Source organism: Macadamia integrifolia, chromosome 4 (assembly GCF_013358625.1).
Source record: "Macadamia integrifolia cultivar HAES 741 chromosome 4, SCU_Mint_v3, whole genome shotgun sequence".
NCBI lineage: Eukaryota > Viridiplantae > Streptophyta > Magnoliopsida > Proteales > Proteaceae > Macadamia > Macadamia integrifolia.
Genome location: NC_056560.1, coordinates 10,290,190 through 10,309,496, shown reverse-complemented (window position 1 = coordinate 10,309,496; position 19,307 = coordinate 10,290,190). Strand labels below are relative to the sequence as shown.

Here is a 19,307-nt window from a genome sequence, read left to right as displayed (position 1 = left end):
ACTTCTCATTTTTACGTCTCAAGATTGCAAAACCTTCTTGTATAGCATAGTCTTTGAGAACTTCTCTGTACTGATTTACATCATCAAAAAACCATGCCAACAGCTGAATTAATTTTCCTATCTTTAGAATAGTTCATCTTATCAAGGTAGGGTCCATAATACTCATCTGAGTCATAATCATCAAAGTTACCTGACTTAATTCCAATTTCTTCCTCTCCTTCAGAAAATGACATGTCTTCATCTTCAAGGTCCAAATCGACATCACTCCCTTCCATGCTATTATCATCATCAGTTGCTTCATTCCAATGCACATCATTATCAACAATTGTAACTCCCTTGCTCCCTAGAGGTGTCTCACCAGTCATATTGTAAGTAAAATTACTTGGACTTGCCGTGTTCACTTTTTCAGAACCTTTATTCATACTGTTCATCTTGTAAGCAACATCATTTGTGGCTGTAGTAGTCACTGCCCCAGTCCTCCTAATATCACCACCCCTTCGAACTTGATGCTTTTCTACTCTAACCCCAGATGTCTGAGTTTTCTGTAGTACACTATCAATCCCATTTTGACTTTGTTGGATATCAGTACCAACTCCACTCTAACTTTGCGTAACATTATCTCCAAATCCACTATGACTTTGTTGTATGATACTATTTGCCTCCATATTTGTTTCACCCTCCCGAACAATCAATTTTCCAGGGAAGCCATTAATTGTATAATTGAATCTTGGGTGCTCCTCATAATGAAGGTCATAGACGTATAAGTTAATCGTATCCAGTTGTTCACATAATGGAAACATCTCTAGCAAAGTTGAATCATGAACAATTACCATATCCAAATTGTTTGGAAGTATACACTTAACCTTAAATGTCACCGTGTGCCCTACGGGGACATGCCTGATCACTGTGTTGTATATGTCACAAACCATTTCCCTGTAACTATATATGTCAAGGTCTATCAATGTGACTCCCGAGGCATGCACGTAGTAATGGTAACATATTTGTAACCTTATTTCCATTATAGAAGAGGTCTTGGTTGTAGATAAATGTAGATAAGCAACCAATGTCACAAACAAAAGTCACCAAAGTAGGTAAAAAGGATTTCATTGTGAACAATCCTAACATTCACTGCATATAATCAACAGGAAAACTCTAAACGAAAATCATTATGGACAGTATACACTAAGTTAAACACTTAGCAGCAAAAATCAATAGGAAATGTGAAACTGTCATTCCAAATCAAAAGGAAAAAAAATCAAACAATAGTTGGGCATCACAGTGAGAAAAAACTCCTAAAAAACAACCGATTGAACACCCAGAAGCTACACAGTAAGAATAAATCTACTAAAAAACCTACTTTGTACAACCGATTAAACACCTAGTTAGCAAACCCCGTCATGAAGCAGCACAGTAAGAATAAATTTACTAAAAACATACTTTGAACCCCCAGATAGAAAACCCCTCATGAATCAATGAAAATCGTACATATGTTCAGCTAATTTCTATGCTCAATTTCAAGCTCATCTCTTCTCTCCTTCGATTGCAGGCAGGGCGCATGAACAACCGCACTCTTCTAGCAACCGCACGAACATGAAACCCTTCCTATGTCTCTTCTGCTTCAGGGGATAGAAAGAGACCGTGGGAAATAGTGGGGAGAGTGAGCGAGGGAGATGAGCGTAGCTCCTGGTTTCTCTGTTCTCCTCTGATTGCAGGCGAGGCGCACGAATGTGAAACACTTTGCAATCACTCGACTTATTCTAATCTATTGCTTCAGAACCCAAGAACATCAACTAAGGGTATTTTAGGAAAATAATAAAATATAATGGCAGTATAGGTATTAGAATTCTACTGTGAAGCTGATGTAATCACTTAACAACAATAGTTCACGTTTAGGTGACGGAAGTGAGAATTTTGAAAGTTCAGAGGAGGGTGGTGATAGAATTCAAAGTAGAGGGGAGGAGATTGATATTAGGTCAAACCTCAGGGGAGGGGAGTGTAATTTCCTCTTTTCTTTTAAACATAGCATTAGAAATTGGTTCCTCTGATTCATCAGTTAACTAAATTCCATGAATGTGTCTCTAGGGCCCCAATGCCACCCACGGCCATAGGTGAAAAAAAAAATTGAATGTTCTTTCAATATAGAGAAAAGAACTTTGCCAACCATACCAGTCGACAAGCAGATGCCAAAAGACTACGATGCTTCCCACTCTATAAGTCGAAGATGCTCCTATGCACCCTTCCATTGGCCTCATGAGCTGGTGTTACCTTACACCAGACTGACAGGGTTCTTTCTCTCAATATCTATTGTTTTTATTATACATGAATTGCATTCACAAAACATGTACAAAAGGTCCAAAGATCCACCCCTCTCCCCAAAGGGAAAAAAATGGCAGCACATACAGGATAAGAAGCAACAAGATCAGGTGCCATGCAAGAGCCCCACATCCCTACAAGGTAGTTGCCACTCGTATGCTAATCATTTTTCCCTTTTCTTGGTCAACAAATGAACTTCATCAACAAAAACACACAAGTTTTTAACTGTTAAAAGGCTGGAAATCGAAATAAAGTTGCAGGGGTTGGGTGTTCATAATCTACATTGATCACATTCAGCTTTCTCATTTAAATATTGTACAATCCAACTGTGCATAGCTCTCATTTGTCCTTCCTATTCCATCTTTGAGTGATCCAAAGAAATGAGCTGAGAGGCTGTATATATCAAGCTGTATGAAATGAAGCCATATATGTGTTGCTTACCTAATACTCCATGAGGATATTCAGTGTTGTTAAGAACTTAAGAGGTTATATTTAACTTATTTTCCCTTTATTTTAATGGTCATGAGGGTCATTTATGAGAAGGAAATAGTTCATGTTAAATTATGTTCGGGGAATGTTTGGAATCCAAGATAAACAGGTTGTTCAGACTTCAGATTCATTTCAGTACAGTGCTTTACTGCTTTTATGTTACATTCAGGGAATTAGGAAGTTGCTTTCCTGCTATCTCCTGAAGTTGCTATTTCAGAGTTAATTTTGAATTGAAGTCTTCAACTAACACGAAAGGCAGGTTGATCACATGTCTCAACTGATTGTTATAAGATAGCTACATAACTTCCACTAAAAAAACTAATTAATTAAATAAAAAAACAAAGATAGCTACGGAACTTCCCCTGAATTGCAGTGAAGTTCCATAAAGAACCTTCAACTCTTGTTTGTGTAAGCTTTCTACATAATTAATGAATGGTTGTATATAAATTAAGGCAGACAAGCTGGAAAAAATATGGTAACTTGATTTTTGGGTAATGATTTCTTGAAAAAATCAATTAGGATTGGAAGAGAGAGCTACTGAGATAAAGTTTCTACCATACCAAACATGGCCCAGAGATGATTAAGAAATCATATGTGATGCAAGTCCTTAGAATTAGGAAGGAACGGCCATACCAAACTCCATTTCAGGCAACAACACCTATAGTTGGACAGTCAAAGAGAGAGCTTCCATCAAAGCAATGAAACTAGTTGGTCAAAAGCCCATTCCAAAGCAAAATAGCAAATGCCCTTGGGACCCATCAGCTTCAAGGAATTTAGCTACCTTTCTCCTTCTGGCTTTAAAGAAAAACAACTTTAGTGACTGCAGAGTACCCACAGTTTCATGGCTATCTCCATCCAATTCATCTTTTAAAGTTGCTAGTGCTGGTGCTGCTTCGCATTCTTCTTTCTCTTCTTCTTGTTGGGTCCGAGGCAATAGGACTGAGATTGGTTTGAGGCCCTAATAACTTGGTTCATGTGTCAGATGCCAAGACCAGATAGTCAAATTTGAGGGGAAGATCAGTGTTACCAGTTAATATCAGCTGGATTGGTCCAGCCTGATCAGTATTCAATACACTTGATATGATCCCGTTCCTTGAAACCATGATAGAGATTCAGATATCAGCTCATGATCACAAATAATAACACCACACAATTCATATATTTGAGGAAGATAAAAACCCATTTGATAGAATGGCTCAATTTCAGTGCATAGGCACAAAAGGTTTGTAATTCTTTTGCGGCATGTCTTGTAATAATTCACAAGTTACTCTCAGTTTATTGTAGATTCATTTGGTTTGTTTGGTTAATGATGGTGATCATCTAACAAAAAATGTGTATAAGAAAGATCAAACAACTGACACTATATCCAAATGATTTTGGATTCGTCTAGCCAAGATCATCCAAATTATTTACACCACTAGAGATAGATTCAATGAACATGAAAATACTGATAATTCTGAGAACTTTATACTGGTATTGTCCACTGTACCACAGTAGTGCCCTCCATATTCAAGTTTTAAGCATTTCTTGATGCAGTAAGAAATGCAAGCTCCATTAGAAAATGAGAACAATTGTCCAAATCTGATATTTTAAACAGGGACTCCATTTGTTAAGAAAATCAAATATTTATCAAACGGCACGGCCTGACTCTTCATAGAAACATTGTGTGATACTAACAATCATTTAGTAATATTTTAATAGGCAGTTTCAGTATACCATGAGAAAGGGGATTTCATCTACTCCTTCAACACTTGAATACAAATATGATGAGGTGACCAAGGAATTCTCTCAGTTCTTTGAACAATCTAATACAAAAACAACCACCTTTAATTCTAAAGAATTGCATCATTAAGAATATGATCAAAAGCCCCTCTCTGCTGTTATTCCATTCAACCTCCCTAATAGGGATCTATTAAAATACCCATACCTCCCCAACAAGAATCTATCCACAAACCCATCAACTAATCTTTTTTTCTAAATATTCTAGTTTTACATACATGGTTGCATACATCATCAGCATAATCATACCATTATCCCATTTTTGTTTATAGGATGAGGGTTGGTTTCAAGGAGGATTTCTAGCGATCTGGCTTTTCTACTCCGGACTCTGCCTGCTTCTTTTAATAACTCAACCAGCCTTCTCTTCTCATCATCTACATCAGGATTTGCTGTCCCAAGCTTCTCCTCCCTCACCCCAACAACATGTTCCAGAATCTCAATTGCATCATCCAACCTGCATAAAGTATGATAATAATATATGCAAATTACATACAGCAAGAGTAAATTCAATTTCTGCACGATAATAATATATGCAAATTATAGAAAGCTAGAATAAATTTAATTTTTGTAGATTGACAATAAACATGTTCAAATTAAAATCTGCATTCAGACTACTGATTTCAAGTTGAATTTTACTCTCATTTTCTCACTAACTGCTACATCCAGCACGAATTGTTTTGTGGCTTGGGTAAATCTAGTAGTATTCGACACAGCAGGAGGAGAGATACCTCTGTGCACTTGTCTAGACGAATGTTGCCTTAAAACAACTTAGCATTTACTAGAGAGAGCAGAAGGAAATGACAGAAGAGCTCAGACAAAGAGCTAAATATGATAAGCCAAAGAAAACCCATGTAGGATGAAGTAAGAGTTTTAATCAGATAGTTAGGAAATAGGGGAAAAAAAATTTCATGCTTTTAGGGAGAAAGAAAATCAGGAACACCAAAGAAAATGGGTTCTTACCTGCCCATCGCATCATAAGTGCCTGCAAGATTGCTATAAACTCCTAGTGTGTCAGGGTGATATGGTCCATATTCTTGTTCCAAAATACTCCTTGCTTCTTCAAAGAGATCTGCAGCCTCATTTATTGCATAACGCTGCACACATGCAAGTCCCATTTGGTTGAGGGCAATCCCAAAGAAAGCAGATTTCTTCTCTCCACTTGTCCTAAGCTTTGTAACTGCATTCTTGAGAGAGGAGTAAGACTCAGAGTAATTTCCCAACATGTAGTACATGACACCTATCTGGGCCTCAATTCCTGCAATCGTGCTTTGCTGACCGGGGGCATCAGCATACATCTTTAAAGCCTTCTGAAGCAACTGGAGTGCTTGCTCAGGCTCATTCAAAGACTCATAGATGGCAGAAACATCAGCAAGACCACTCGCAATCTCCTCTGAAGGGATTCCTGGAATGGGTTTTCCATAAATCCGTAGGGCATTTTCACAGTAAGACTTTGATTCTCTTACTTTCCCTATCTTGTTGTACAAATCAGCCAGGCGCACAAAAACTGAAGCAACAGCTGGATGATTTTCTCCCTTGGTGGACTTGAACATTGTGAGTGCTTTTTGATAAGCAAAAATAGCCTCATCATATCGAGCCAAAGATAAGTAGGTATCTCCAATGCTGCAATCAACAGAAGCCACTTCTGCTTCTTGACCATTGGCCACCATGGCCATGCTAGCTAAAACAAGATGCTCAAGGGCTACTTCATGGTCTCCCTTTGTTTCACAGATAAGAGCCATAAGTCTTCTATCTGCTGCCTCTTCAAGAGAAGCAAGGTGGCCATTCTCTCTGTGGATATCAAGAGCCATCTGACAGAGCTTCTCGGCCTCATCAAATTGTAGTGCTTGAACATGTGCTTCAGCCAAATACCAACAAGTCTCACCAACCCTTGGATGCACTTCACCGAGGACGTGCTTCTGGATCTCCAAACCTGTTGTGTAGCATGTTATGGAATTCTCAAGCTGGCCTACCATTGCATATGTATCACCCAGTAGCATTAGCCCCGAAAATTTAGCAAGGGCATGATCATGACCCTCCTCCATGACTGGAATCTCGATTGAGCGCTCAAGAACAGGAATTGCTTGGCTATATTGACCTAAGCTGCAGTGTATTGCTGCAATAACATGCAAGCTCATGACCAGGTCTAAACTAGGCTTCCCATTCGCACATTTCTCAAACGATGTTGCTGCTCGAAGAGAAAATTCAAGAGCTCTGTGGGGATTATCACCACAGATCAAATCCCTGGCCTGTTTAAGAAGAAAAGGCCCAAGCTCTAGGATTTCTGTGCCTGTTTCAGAGGTATCCTCAGCTCCCTTCCTTAATTTTGACCCTCCCAAAGCAGATTTCCTCTGTTTTTCTGACGAAACAACTCCACCATTTGATTTTGGCGAGTTCTTCCCACCACGTTTGTCAATAGGAGGCCTGTCATTTAATTTTTTCTTCTTACGACTCGATCTAGGTGATACCCCAGATTCCACTTTTATTTTAGAAGATTTCTTCGATTTTACCGAAGAAGCAGACTTAGGACTTGTGGACTGGAAATTACATATTTTGTCAGACTTTTTTTCGACAGAATCATTTTCCTTCTTATAAACTGAATCACTTCCAGCGTCCACTGACTTCCTCTCATCCTGCATTAGCTCAACCTCCCTCATCTCTCCCCCAACAAGATGGCACAGTTCTGAGTCGATCCTTGATTCATCACCATCAGACTCAAAACTAAATCTTGATGGTGATTGGTCTGAGCTCTGCATTTCACAGACATTCTCATACAACTGCTCGATAGAGGTGTCAATAGCACCCCTCAAATGGAGATCAAGAGCCTCACTATGAGGACTTTCTGGACTAAAGGGACTCCTCGGGGACCTATTGGGGGTCAACTTCTCCTTCAAAGGTGGGGAGTTGCCATTCAGTTCAGTTGCCACCTCCTCTCCGTCAATGCCAGGCATCTTAACCGTTGTTACAGATCAATGGGCACTCTCAGACAGAGTAAAAAAGCTGCAAAATAATTACAATCTATAAAAGCAAAGCACAAATTCGAACACTCCATACATGAATAATTTTGTCCCCAACAAATAGCATATTTGTTACAACAGATTCAAATAATGACTAAACAAAATTCTCAGAACTTATACTGGGAAAGAAGTTGATCGCAACCACAAGATGATGCAAAAGTTTCATTATTCCACATTTAGTCTATGGCTAAGATTATACACAAGTCAGAAAAGGAGAAACAAGTTTGAGTTGCACATAAAAGCGCGATTAAATTAGTAACAAGTTCAATGTGTCATATCCAAATGCAACTATCGACTACCACGAATAGGAATTTCCGCAAATATCAGAAAAGACTCAAGATTTTAGGACATAAGAGCGTAAAAAATCAGAAAAAGAAGGAGATAAAAAGTTATCAATCTCCGCAACTGAAATGGGAGAGTTATACTCATGAGAAGACACAAATAACAGAAACCCAGAACCAAAAAAAGGAAAAAAATGGTTAACAATCTCTGCAACTGAAATGGAAAAGTTATACTCATGAGAAAACACAAATAACAGAAACCCAGAACCAAAAAAAAAAAAAAAAAGTATAAGAGAAGGAAATAACAGAAACCCAGAACGAAAAAAGAAAAGAAAATGAGAAAAAGGGGTGAGTAGTAGTACCTTAACAATCCACCCTGATGAAAAGAGAATGGAAAGGTTTCTGTGTTCTTCAGTCTTTATGCAAAAGAAGGGGACCATCCTTCTTGCTTATATACAAAAAGTGGGAGAAAAAAGTGGATTAGGAGCATAGGAGAAGACACCAAGTGTTCTGACAGATCGCGTGAGGGCAGAATGGAGAACTGGAAATCGAATATTATCAAGAAAAAAAGATTTGGGTATTCCTCTTCTTCCCTTCTCTATATAATCGTGGGTTTTCCTTATCTTTACAAAGAAAATTCCAAATAGTTAATTAAAATTCGTGGTAGGACTAGTGAGAGAGAGAGAGAGGTGTTGTGTTGCAGAGATGGAATGTCGAAGCAAAAGAAGAACTGTAGAAGGCGACTTCTCCCCTACCGCCAGTAACCGCCGATCTGTATTTTGTTGGTTTGTCTTAGTGTAACTTCCACATGGCATAACCTCCGACTCTTCTGTCAAAAGACCTATACACCCCTGAAAATTTCTCTAAGGACGAGGTGCCCCTAACTTGATTTTCGAGACATACCGATGTTTGGCTGGCTAGAATGTTAGGTGTGTCAAACGGTTGGTTTGGTCTAATTTTGGTTCATTCGAATCGATTTTTATATGTATTGGTTTAAATTAAAACTAAATCATTAAGGTAAAATTGGTTTTGTTCTGGTTCAGCTTGGGTTGTTAGTTGTTACCTATTCACTTTGATTTTCTATATATAAATAAATAAATAAAAGAATCAATTTTTTTTTTTATTCGATTCAATATTTCTAATTGGCTTTGGTCAGATCAATTAATAAGGTGCGTTTCCAAACAAAATCCCACTTCTTTTTCTTATGTCTCCTCAAGGAATCTATCAAGGGTGGGATTGATTGGTATCCAATGATAGATTAGCTCTCTACTAATATAAGAAGAGACAACTAAATGATCACCCCAAGTGGGTATTAAAGGAACACAAAAATTTGATTTGTATATTGAAAGAAAGAAATTCTAATCAAACTGTAGGGATTCTTTTCCGGTGGGTCACCATTGATGAAGTATCTTTCCTTTAATAAAAAAGGTTGAAACCTATTTGACATCCATGCCCCCACCTTAATTTGGTTGTTTGCTTGTACTTTTGCCACCTTTCTCTTCGACTCTTCATTAAATATGTGGATTTCATTGTCTTCTACTGACTTGACCTAAAAAATGTCATTATAAACGGACAACATGTAAATCCCTCAAAACTCGAGTTTTCAGACGAAGAGGTCATTTTGAGAGTCACAAGTCCAACAACTACGTGCTAGACCTAACGGATGAGGGATTAAAATCCTCTATTCCTGACCATGGGGCTGGTCTCATTGCATCATTTCATATTTTATCTCCAGCAATATGCATTTGTGGAGGAGAGATCATCTTGTCTCTCAGAAAATGTTGAACTATTCCATGATATGAAGGGTAAATAAGTAATAAAAGAATTTTGTGGATGCTTTTAAGAGCGTAACATGAACTTTTGTTTTTTTGTTTTTATTAAAAGAAGAAAAAGAAAAGAAGAGTGTTCCATGGTAATGATCATAACCCGCAGAATAAGCCCCCGTATGACAAGCAGCCCTTCTGTAGGACCAATGGGCAATAGTGGGCATGCCAAGACCCAAACCCACAACCAACCAACTCGAGCGGTGATGGGTTGAGAGCATTTTCACCACTAGGCTACCAACCCCATTATAGAAAGGTGTTTTCACATTGTCATTTTATTAAAAAAGATGGCGCTTTATTTATATTTGATTCAATTCACAACTTTTTCTTGTTTTAATGGAATACAAAAGGGGAAATTAGTCCCCACAAGAGGCTTTAGACAAGGCTCCCCTTGTCCCCCAACCTTTTTCTTTTTTTTCGCACTTAGGCATGGTTTCAAGTATCAGTTTGGGATTCGCTATATCGGTCGTATTAGCTGAGACTGATCCCAGATCCGATCCCAAACCAGATCGATTATCCGGGTCGTTTCAAGGGTAAAATAGAAAAAATATAGTATTTTTTTATAAAAATCAAGGGTAAAACAGATCGGTATCGATAGACGAAATCAATACTGATACCGATACCATGCCCTAAATCCTTGCACTCAAGTGGGGAAGCATCAGAAACAGTAGATGGAACTATCTTCTTCTATTATTATTCAAGATATGTCTGGTTAATTTGCATTGGATCAAGGTTTTAAGAATCGGCAAATTTGATAGAAAATCTCTATCATCGATCCCAAATCCTAACAATTCAATATGGTTTTTGGATAAAAACATTAGAATCATTGGAGTATTTTTTGGATTTGCCGATTTTATGTTTCTTGGAAGCCAAACATAGTCTTTATTTTGAAAACAAAATACACTTGTGTTAAAAATTTGTTTGATATGTATTCTATATGTCAATATTGTATTTCACAAAGCACACCAAACATAGTCTTAATTTTGAAATTTTCATTATATGATTTTAAACACTTTCAAAGTGAAGTCGCATAGTTCATTCTCTTTTCAGAAGCCACAAAATGTTGAGGTAGAGAAGTTGAGATGACAATATATATTAAATAAAGGGAAAAAGAACCTTGCCTTATCATGTGGCCTCTACGCCTAGGCATTGGAATAGGTAAAATTAGCTCCCCACCTCCGATGAAATAAAAAAAATTCATACATATTGATGCCCTTCCATGCTGTCATTGGTCCCTCTATTAATGCAAGGGCTCCATGATTAGGCAACGATCTCTTACCCTTAAATAAATAGTGATTCATACATTTAGGATTATGAGTGAAAGGCTCACGACTGAATTTGATATAATGCTTGGAATTATTATGAGGTTAGGCAGAATAGCCCATGAAGAGTTCTTTGGATCTATCTTTGAATTATTTTGGCTCAACTTATAAAAAGGTGCAAGATATCTGTCCCCCTTCCAACTCTTCGATGTATTGGATCGGGTCCACATCCAATTAGGTGTGGTGGGAACTTGAGAGGGATTGTGAGTATCTCATCTCTCATAGTTAAGATTTGTTGGTCAATGACCACCTACTTCTACAAACATCTATGAATCCATTCACACATGTATACACCGACTCTTCAAATGAAAATTATCATTACTAGATTAAACTACTACTCATATAATATTGTCTCTTTCTCTTTCACTGATCGATGTTTTAGTACTAATAATTTTCCTTCAATTGAGTCCTAGTATTTAGAAATACCATGTGTGTTGTTCAGATTAAACTAGTACTGATATGATATTGTCTCTTATCGATGTTTGGGATGCAAGAAACGAAAGGAAAAGAAAAAATTTGAATTTTTTTTGAAAAAGATGAAGAGAGAAAGACCTGCTGATGACTACCCTGCTGAGCCCCCTACCCAATCACAAGATAAGCAATGGAAGGTTTAATGTCGTGGTGAGTGATATATATCATAGTAGGAGCCAGTCACTTTCATAACATGGAAGTGGGCCCCCGGTGTGCTTCAACTACCCACCATTATAAAACATCCTTATTCTCTCTCATCATTATCACACATCACGGATACTATGTCTGTTAGATAATACATTATTTTCAGCCAGTCTCCAAAGCCCAACCCACAAACCTACAGCTAATGGGTTTTGGTAACAAATGCTGCTGGGCAAAACAAGTGGCCCACCACCCTCTTTTTGGTCTTGATGGAGATTCCTCTCTATCGAGGACACTGTTTTAAAAACCAAAATCGGATCGGGCGAATGCTGTCGTTCTGAAGCGGTCAATCCAAATTGGATTTGTTAGGTTCAGGCAGAATTTCGCTGATTCCAACCAATCTGGAACAGAATCGGCTTAGAATCGACCGGGCCCGAAGTTCTTGTCATTATTTTTTAATAGTTGTATTTTCTTTTCTGAGAAAAAAGTTCGAGTATAATTTTCACTTTCCTACATGATTTCAAGTACCGATCTGGTATCAGCTGTATAGGATCAGTAACAGCTGAGATCGATCCCAATCCCTGACCAATCTGGATTGATTATCCAGATCGATTCAGCAATAAAATAGTAAAAAATTAGTACTTTTTATAAAAACAGGGGCCTACTTTTTCAGCCTTTTTAAACAACTAAAAAGGAAACCCATGGTAATTTCATACAACTCAAAAAAAAAAAAAAAAAACAGTAATTGCAGAACCAAATGAAATTTTATTCCAATACTGAACCCATTTTTTAGGTTCGACTCAGTTTTAAATGGCTGGTTTCAGTTCCGATTTTATATGTTTTTTCTGCCATTGGATCTCATCTCCAGTAATTGCAGAAGAGCCATGCTCATTTCAGAAGAACATGGGTATGATGCTCTCGAATTTCTAGCTGTTAGATTGGTACTCAGCTCATAACAACACCCCTTATCAGTTGACATAAAAGTCCTCTAAGTACATATCCGGCCAGTAAAAGGGCCGATGGTATTTGTCTCTGTTCTTATTAAGATCATGCCAAACCCTATCAGCATATCAATGTCAAGATTTACATAATAATCTCAAGTTATAGACAGCGGTGGCATTTGAACCACACCTTTCGGACGGTCCAACCACCTGGCCTGGCAGTTCATGACTTCATGAAAACACTGGTCTAATTTATTTGCAACAATCAAGGTACTTCATACATTAAGGTTAGATATATGAAGTTAACTATCATAGAGATGTCTGGAACTAAATAAGAAAGGAAAACTGAAGAGAGTTAAGGCCATTAATAATACACTCTAAAATAGCTTAAGTAGTTTAAGAGCAAAGTACCACTACAAATGTGGTCATGCTGTGACAGTGAAAGGAAATATCCTTTTGTTCCTAAAAGGAAGCACCACCAAAGGGGAGGGGTGGGGTGAATGCAAGAAAAATGAGGTACATATTGCACAATTAATTCTAAAAAAAATGTTAAGTCTTTAAGAATTGGACTTAAAGACAGTGATACACTTTGGGATGCATCGCAGAAATGTATGATTTTCAGGTGGTTTGTAGTATGAGAAAAAATTTGGATCATTTTTAAGGGATTCTGTGAAATTCTCAAGAATTGAGACAATCTCAGTGAAGTGAGGACGTTTATCTGGATTACTTGCCCAACATCGACTTATGAGATGGCTGAATGCCACTGGGCATTTGGAGGGCAATGGGGGCCTTGCATTCTGCATCAACCAAAACGAAATTAGGATATAAAATTTTTAGGAATTTGCAAAATGTGAACCATGCATAAACTCAGAAGTTGGAAAGAAATGCTTATAAACTCTCACATTAGTAATCATACAATCTTTTCTTTCTACTTTTGTTTGGATAAAATGAGTAGTCATACAATCAAGACATCAAACAAATTATGCAGGAATAGGATATGCACCAGGACACCTTGGGATCAAAATAGATGGAGCAGGCACCAACGTAGTTGAGAGTGTATTGAACTCAGATAACAAATGCAATAACATGATTTTCAACCATGTGAAGTGATTTGAGAGTCACGTTCACAAGAACATTTAATGCTTCATTCTATAATGCTGTAGTAGTAAATGTTAGAATGATACATGCATTTGATGATTACTATGCCCTCGTAGGATGCAATGAAGGCTCATTAGATTTTGGCATTTTCTATTTTGAGTTTTTAGCGACTAGTCCATTCAAAACTCTGCCCCTTTTTTTAATTTTAGAGTTCCAGTCTTGGTGACAAGATTTTCATGAAAGAGGGAAGAAAAAAAGACAAATCCACTAATGCTTCTTTCTCCCATCTTTGATGCCTTCAAAAATAGATTACAGAGAAGAAAGAAAAGACAATGGCAAGTGATAAAAATTTTGGAGAAACAACCCAAGCTGTGCGGCTGTTTTATGGAGCAGTAGTAGAAGAACAATATAGATAAGATGATCAAGTTTTAGCTCTGCACATACATTTAGCAAATAGGTGTGCTGTGGAGATTTCCACTAACAAAGTTGCTTGGCTATTTCTCCATAACACATAGAAAATAAATCCCAGTATATTAGGCAAAGATAGGTACAACCATGGGTGGCAAACTACTCCAGGACCAACAACCTCTCAGGTTGTTCAGAAAATTAAATCCCTATATATTCTTATTTAGCAGTAATGACTGGTGTGAAGAAATCTGCATTGCAATGCACCTATGCATGAAATAGTTCTTATTTAGCACTAATGAGGAAATGGGCAATGCTCAAAGAACTAAGGTGAGTACCTTCTGGGAGACTGCAAAAGCAGCCTGTTCTGGAGTCATGCCCTCAAAAGGCATCAATGCTGTAAGAAGCTCCCAAAGAACTATGCCGAAACTGTATACGTCAACTTTCCTCGTGTGATGTTTTTCCTTTATCATTTCTGGTGCCATCCAGCGGTATGTACTTATGAACCCCTTTCCACTGAGACACTGTGATTCTAAACATGAAATCCCAAAATCAGCTACTTTCACACACATATCTTCACCAAGTAGTAGATTTTCCGATTTGAGGTCCCTATGGAGTATCCCCTGAGAATGAAGATAACTCATCCCACGAGCAATATCAAGGGAAAATTTCAAAACCAGGTCCAATGGAATGGAATTTGGCTCCTGCAGCTGAAGGTATTTTCTAAGTGAGCCCCCTCCTAAGTACTTGGTGATAATACAGAAAACAGGAGGTCTCTTACATGCCGCAACAAACTGCAAGAAGTGGAATAACTACAATTTAGACACCAAAACAGGGGGAAAAAAAAAACGAGTAGATGTAATGACAAGAAGTTGTTAAATAAGTGCTTATAAGAATTGCATTTTCAGTGCATTTTACAGGAAATGTTGCATATGCAATGCCTCTTACAGATAAACAAGGTAAAACAAGATTAGACCTTTGATATTTAGTGAATTCCTCTCAGACCAAAATGTCGCTTGCAATAAACAGAGTCCGGAAAATGTGGAGAAAATTAAGTGCATTTTATCAAGCTTGCAAACCACAACTATTGAGCTCCTGTCAATTATCAAAGATGATGCACACCGTGCAAAAAATGGAGAAAGATGAAGAAAAATCATATCAAAATATCAGCGCATGAAGTGGAAACAACACTTGGTGAGAAGGTAAGACCTCAGGATGCTAGCATGAAGACTCAAGATCGACTTTTTGGGCTGCCACATGTAGTAAATGTGTTTGCTAGGACCAAACCCAATCCACCCTCCTGGACCCCGCAAAAGCATGACTTACGTACACCTGGACTAAGGCGAATATTGTACTCCACGGTTCCTGATGTTTCCACAACTAAGATGGATCCAGCAAGAGTATCCGAGGACATGGTAAGAAACCAAGTGAAATAGCTAGATCATTCAAAGGAGCAGCTGAAAAAGCCCTTTCTAGGGCAATGCATCGGGTAGGAAAACCAGAATCAAGAGAGAACCTTTCAATAGACTTCGAAAGAAAGAGCATCAGCTTGGTGGGCAAAACAATTATTCTACAAGCGGCACAGAATAACCAGCACCTTCTCCAGGCCCCTATTTTTTGTTATCACCAGTGAAGCTAAAATCTGAAACTAATTCATCAAGTTTTGGCTCTTTGAAATGAGGTCCACCACCGCCATGATTACATTCTATAAGTTGATAAGACAAGGATATTGTGTGAAAGTGGTTTTGATTCGGGTTGCAAAGGTTTCTCCAGGCAGTACCTGATTAAGTAAGAGTATACAAAGAATAAGCATTGTTTCCTTCTAGGTGGTCTATACACATTATGCAAAGTGAAGGAAATCTAAGCAAAAAATTGACCCGACAACTTAGACAAATTATGGAAGGTTATCAACCTGTTGCTATATTTTATTTTCTAGATCCAGTTTATCATACACCTGTAACGAGAATTTCGAATAAATCAGGACTGCTTGTTCTGGCGAGGGTGATTAAGAGAAGACAGTATGGGTAGTGGAAGACTTGAAGGTGGAAACGAGATACAGTGATTGAGAGAAGACAGTATGGGTAGTGGAAGACTTGAAGGTGGAAACGAGATACAATTTGTAAGTATGTGAGAAAGGATAATGTGAGAAACCCATAAGTTATTCTTTTGAAAAAGATGGAACACCCAAATTTGTGGTTGTCTACTTGTATTTTCTGAGTGAAAAAAGGGGAAACCATCTCTTGAAAATCTTATGTCCAAGATTTTTTACATAGTAGGGGTTGAATAAAGATGGAATTTACCTTGATGATGAGGCTTGATCCAGAAAAATTTACAACTTTTAGGGACACAAGTTGGAAGCAGTGAAGCTCAAAATGCCTCTTCATCAGAAATAAATATAAAGAGAAGAAGAGCTGTGTGCATTGCGGTCGGGTGATTTCACAAGAAACGAGAATGCATAGATAGCCAACTATCTGTAATTGGAGAATTTCAAGACTAAAAAGCCAGAAACATCATTCGGTTACATTGCAAATATTCACTGAAGCTCTCGATAGAGAAACTCTTTCAAGCAAAGAAAATTTCAAAAGCAGAAGGAGCCTTTTCATGTGGATCGGCATTCACAGCAGACTAGTAATATAGTGATAAATGAACATTCGTACGCCCAACAGGATAAAAGTAATTAGGAAGCCCGAAAGAAACATAATTTTGTGCTCAGGTAGGGGATCATATTCTTCTCATACTACAATGCAGGGAAAAGAGTCAAGAAATACGTAGTGATGTGTTCGGTTAAAGAAACAGAGTTCACAGCTTCACATAATTTAAGTGTTTGGGTATGAGACAACATTCTCATCCCACAATGCAGGGGAAGAGATTCAAGAACAAAGAAAGTCTATAGCGTGAGTATGTGAGACGAAGAGACAGAGCTTACAGCGATGATATTAGGGTGCCGGAGACGAAGGAGCAACGCAACCTCTGAAGTAAACTGCTTCTCTAACAGCATAGCCAACTTCTTGTCTTCCTCAGGCTGGCTTACGAGCTTGATGGCCACTTCTCTCTGCCTGTATATCCCGCGATAGATACGGCTGTGACGCCCGGAAGCAAACTTACTCCCGATGAACAGCTGAGACAAATCGGCACTCCACTCTTCTTCACCCTCTCCTTTAATCTCTGCACCAGAGGAGACCAAGTATTTGGACCAGGAAACGGCTCGTTTATATTCTCCAAGTGAGAGCTTCCTTTCAGATCTACCATGGCTTGATTCCTGCTTGAACCACTGAAAAACCTCCATAGATCCGATCCTCTACTTCCCAAAACCATCAAAATCTCCCCTTCACAAACCTTCAATAACTAAATGTCGATTTGTTACTTCAAAATTTCCTCATCCTAAAAGAGCTAAACACAGAGCATTCCCGAATATTACAATCTCACAGAGATTACTCAAATGCTGTAACCGATTACAGAGAGAAAATTGAAAAAGATCATGTGACAACGAACTCCTCGAGTGCAGACGCAGATCAAATGCTAAAAAAACAAAATCTGTAAAGAATCTCGATATCTAAACACCAAATAAAAAATGATTATACAGTTTTGTTCTTCATCGGAAACCCAAAACTATATGTGGTACATTATAAATCTAGTTGAGAAAATAAAAAACCATCTCCATTCTCCTATAGCACAAGAAGAAAGAGAAAACTCATCTACGTAGGTTAGCCCTTGGGATGTTCAGTTCATGATGATTCGTCTCTGAAAAAATTTCAGAAAATCAAAAAGCCGGTGCTTTGATGTGTTTAGGGTTGCAGAGGTGAGTGAAAGAGAAGGAAGGGCGGGAAGAAAAAGAGACGTAATTTCTGGCGCACTGAGCGCATTTGTTCATTCGCTTCGCTTCCTTTGAGTTCTCTCTCTCTCTCTCTCTCTCTCTCTCGTGTCTCGTACGTCCGGATATTCCCGATCGAGACTTCTACAGTACTACGGAATCACGGATCCACTTTTCTCAAAGGCCCTTCTCAGCCCTCATAATTTCTGGAATGCCATTCACGCTTTGTGATTTGGAAGTTGGGTGTTTAGGCCAAGCGGTTGGGTCGAATTGGATCGGATCAGGTAACCCATGTAGGATCGGTATCAACTTAATTCTAATTGATCCGATACCAATCCATTGGTAAGACACAGGGGTAAAAAGGTTCAAAATATAATAGCAATACCAATGTTGACAAATCAATATGATCGAAACACTATGAGATCCGATTTTGGTTTAAAATGGTTTAGTTTTCGTAAATTGTCTAAATTCCAAACGGGTCGGATCCCATCGAACCACTGATCGAAACTCTGTGGGGAGGGTGGTTTCGTCAAACAATGAAAGAATAATAACGGCGCCGTAGTTGGTGGCGGGAGGCAGTTGTGGGTAGTTTAGGAAGTTCATTTAAGGGGATTAAATTGTGATTGTCAAGAAGACTCTGTTGTGGGACCCCTGAGTAACATGGGGTTATCCGTGGGAGTGTCGGACGTCCGTATGGTCCTTTCCGTATACGGTCCTTTCCAAAATTATTATATTTCCCAAAAAGCTGCTTCTCAGAGAATCTCTCTCACTTTATATATTCATCATAATAGAAAATCTTTCTTACCAAAAATAACAGAAAATTTTGGACTAGACCAGTATACCCTAGGTGCATTGCTACATCTATAGACCCTGATTCAAAGATGACCATTCTCTTATCACGTGGCAAGTTAGATGAGATTGTAATTTTGGAGAAAGCCTTCCTAGGGCTATGTTTGGTAGTCCGAAGAAGAAAAAAATTACAATTTTTGTACTTCTTTGAATTTTCACTCATGAGAAAATTTCCTTTTTCAAATTCAAAATTCCCCGTCTTCACTCATGAGAAGATTCCCTTTTTCAAATTCAAAATTCCCCGGGGGAATTGTGAAATTTTCTTTTGTTCCCCTAAAAATTTTCTTGCCAAAAATACAAAAAACATATGAAAAAAATATAAAAACATAATAAGATATAAAATAAATGATTACATAATGATTTCCTATGTGTCTATCTCTCTCTTAAAATTCAAATTTTTTTGAATTTTTTTCTTTTCTTTTCTTTTCTTCTCTTAGTAACGAAACATACACACTCTTTTTATTTTCTCACCATTTTTTCTCTTTTCTTCTCTTTTCTTTTCTTTTCTTTTCTAGATTCTTTTTTCTTTTATTTTCTTCTCTTGGCTACCAAACATAGCCTAGGGTCTCA

At 38.0% G+C, this 19,307-nt stretch overlaps 2 protein-coding genes across 2 annotated transcripts; both read right to left on the bottom strand.

The window, feature by feature from the left end:
• Positions 1–4,515: 4,515 nt before the first annotated feature.
• LOC122077252 (protein KINESIN LIGHT CHAIN-RELATED 3-like) lies at positions 4,516–8,626 on the bottom strand. Its single transcript, XM_042643137.1, has 3 exons — positions 8,239–8,626; positions 5,542–7,578; positions 4,516–5,035 (listed from the first exon to the last, which is right to left on the bottom strand). The coding sequence occupies exons 2-3, from the start codon at positions 7,527–7,529 to the stop codon at positions 4,825–4,827; spliced, it is 2,199 nt and encodes a 732-aa protein (XP_042499071.1). The 5' UTR covers positions 7,530–7,578; positions 8,239–8,626; the 3' UTR covers positions 4,516–4,824.
• A 4,241-nt stretch (positions 8,627–12,867) lies between these two features.
• On the bottom strand, positions 12,868–17,974 carry LOC122077333 (serine/threonine/tyrosine-protein kinase HT1-like). Its single transcript, XM_042643255.1, has 3 exons — positions 17,004–17,974; positions 14,416–14,871; positions 12,868–13,371 (listed from the first exon to the last, which is right to left on the bottom strand). Exons 1-3 carry the CDS (start codon positions 17,361–17,363, stop codon positions 13,132–13,134), a joined length of 1,056 nt encoding a protein of 351 aa, XP_042499189.1. The 5' UTR covers positions 17,364–17,974; the 3' UTR covers positions 12,868–13,131.
• Between the last annotated feature and the right edge of the window lie 1,333 nt (positions 17,975–19,307).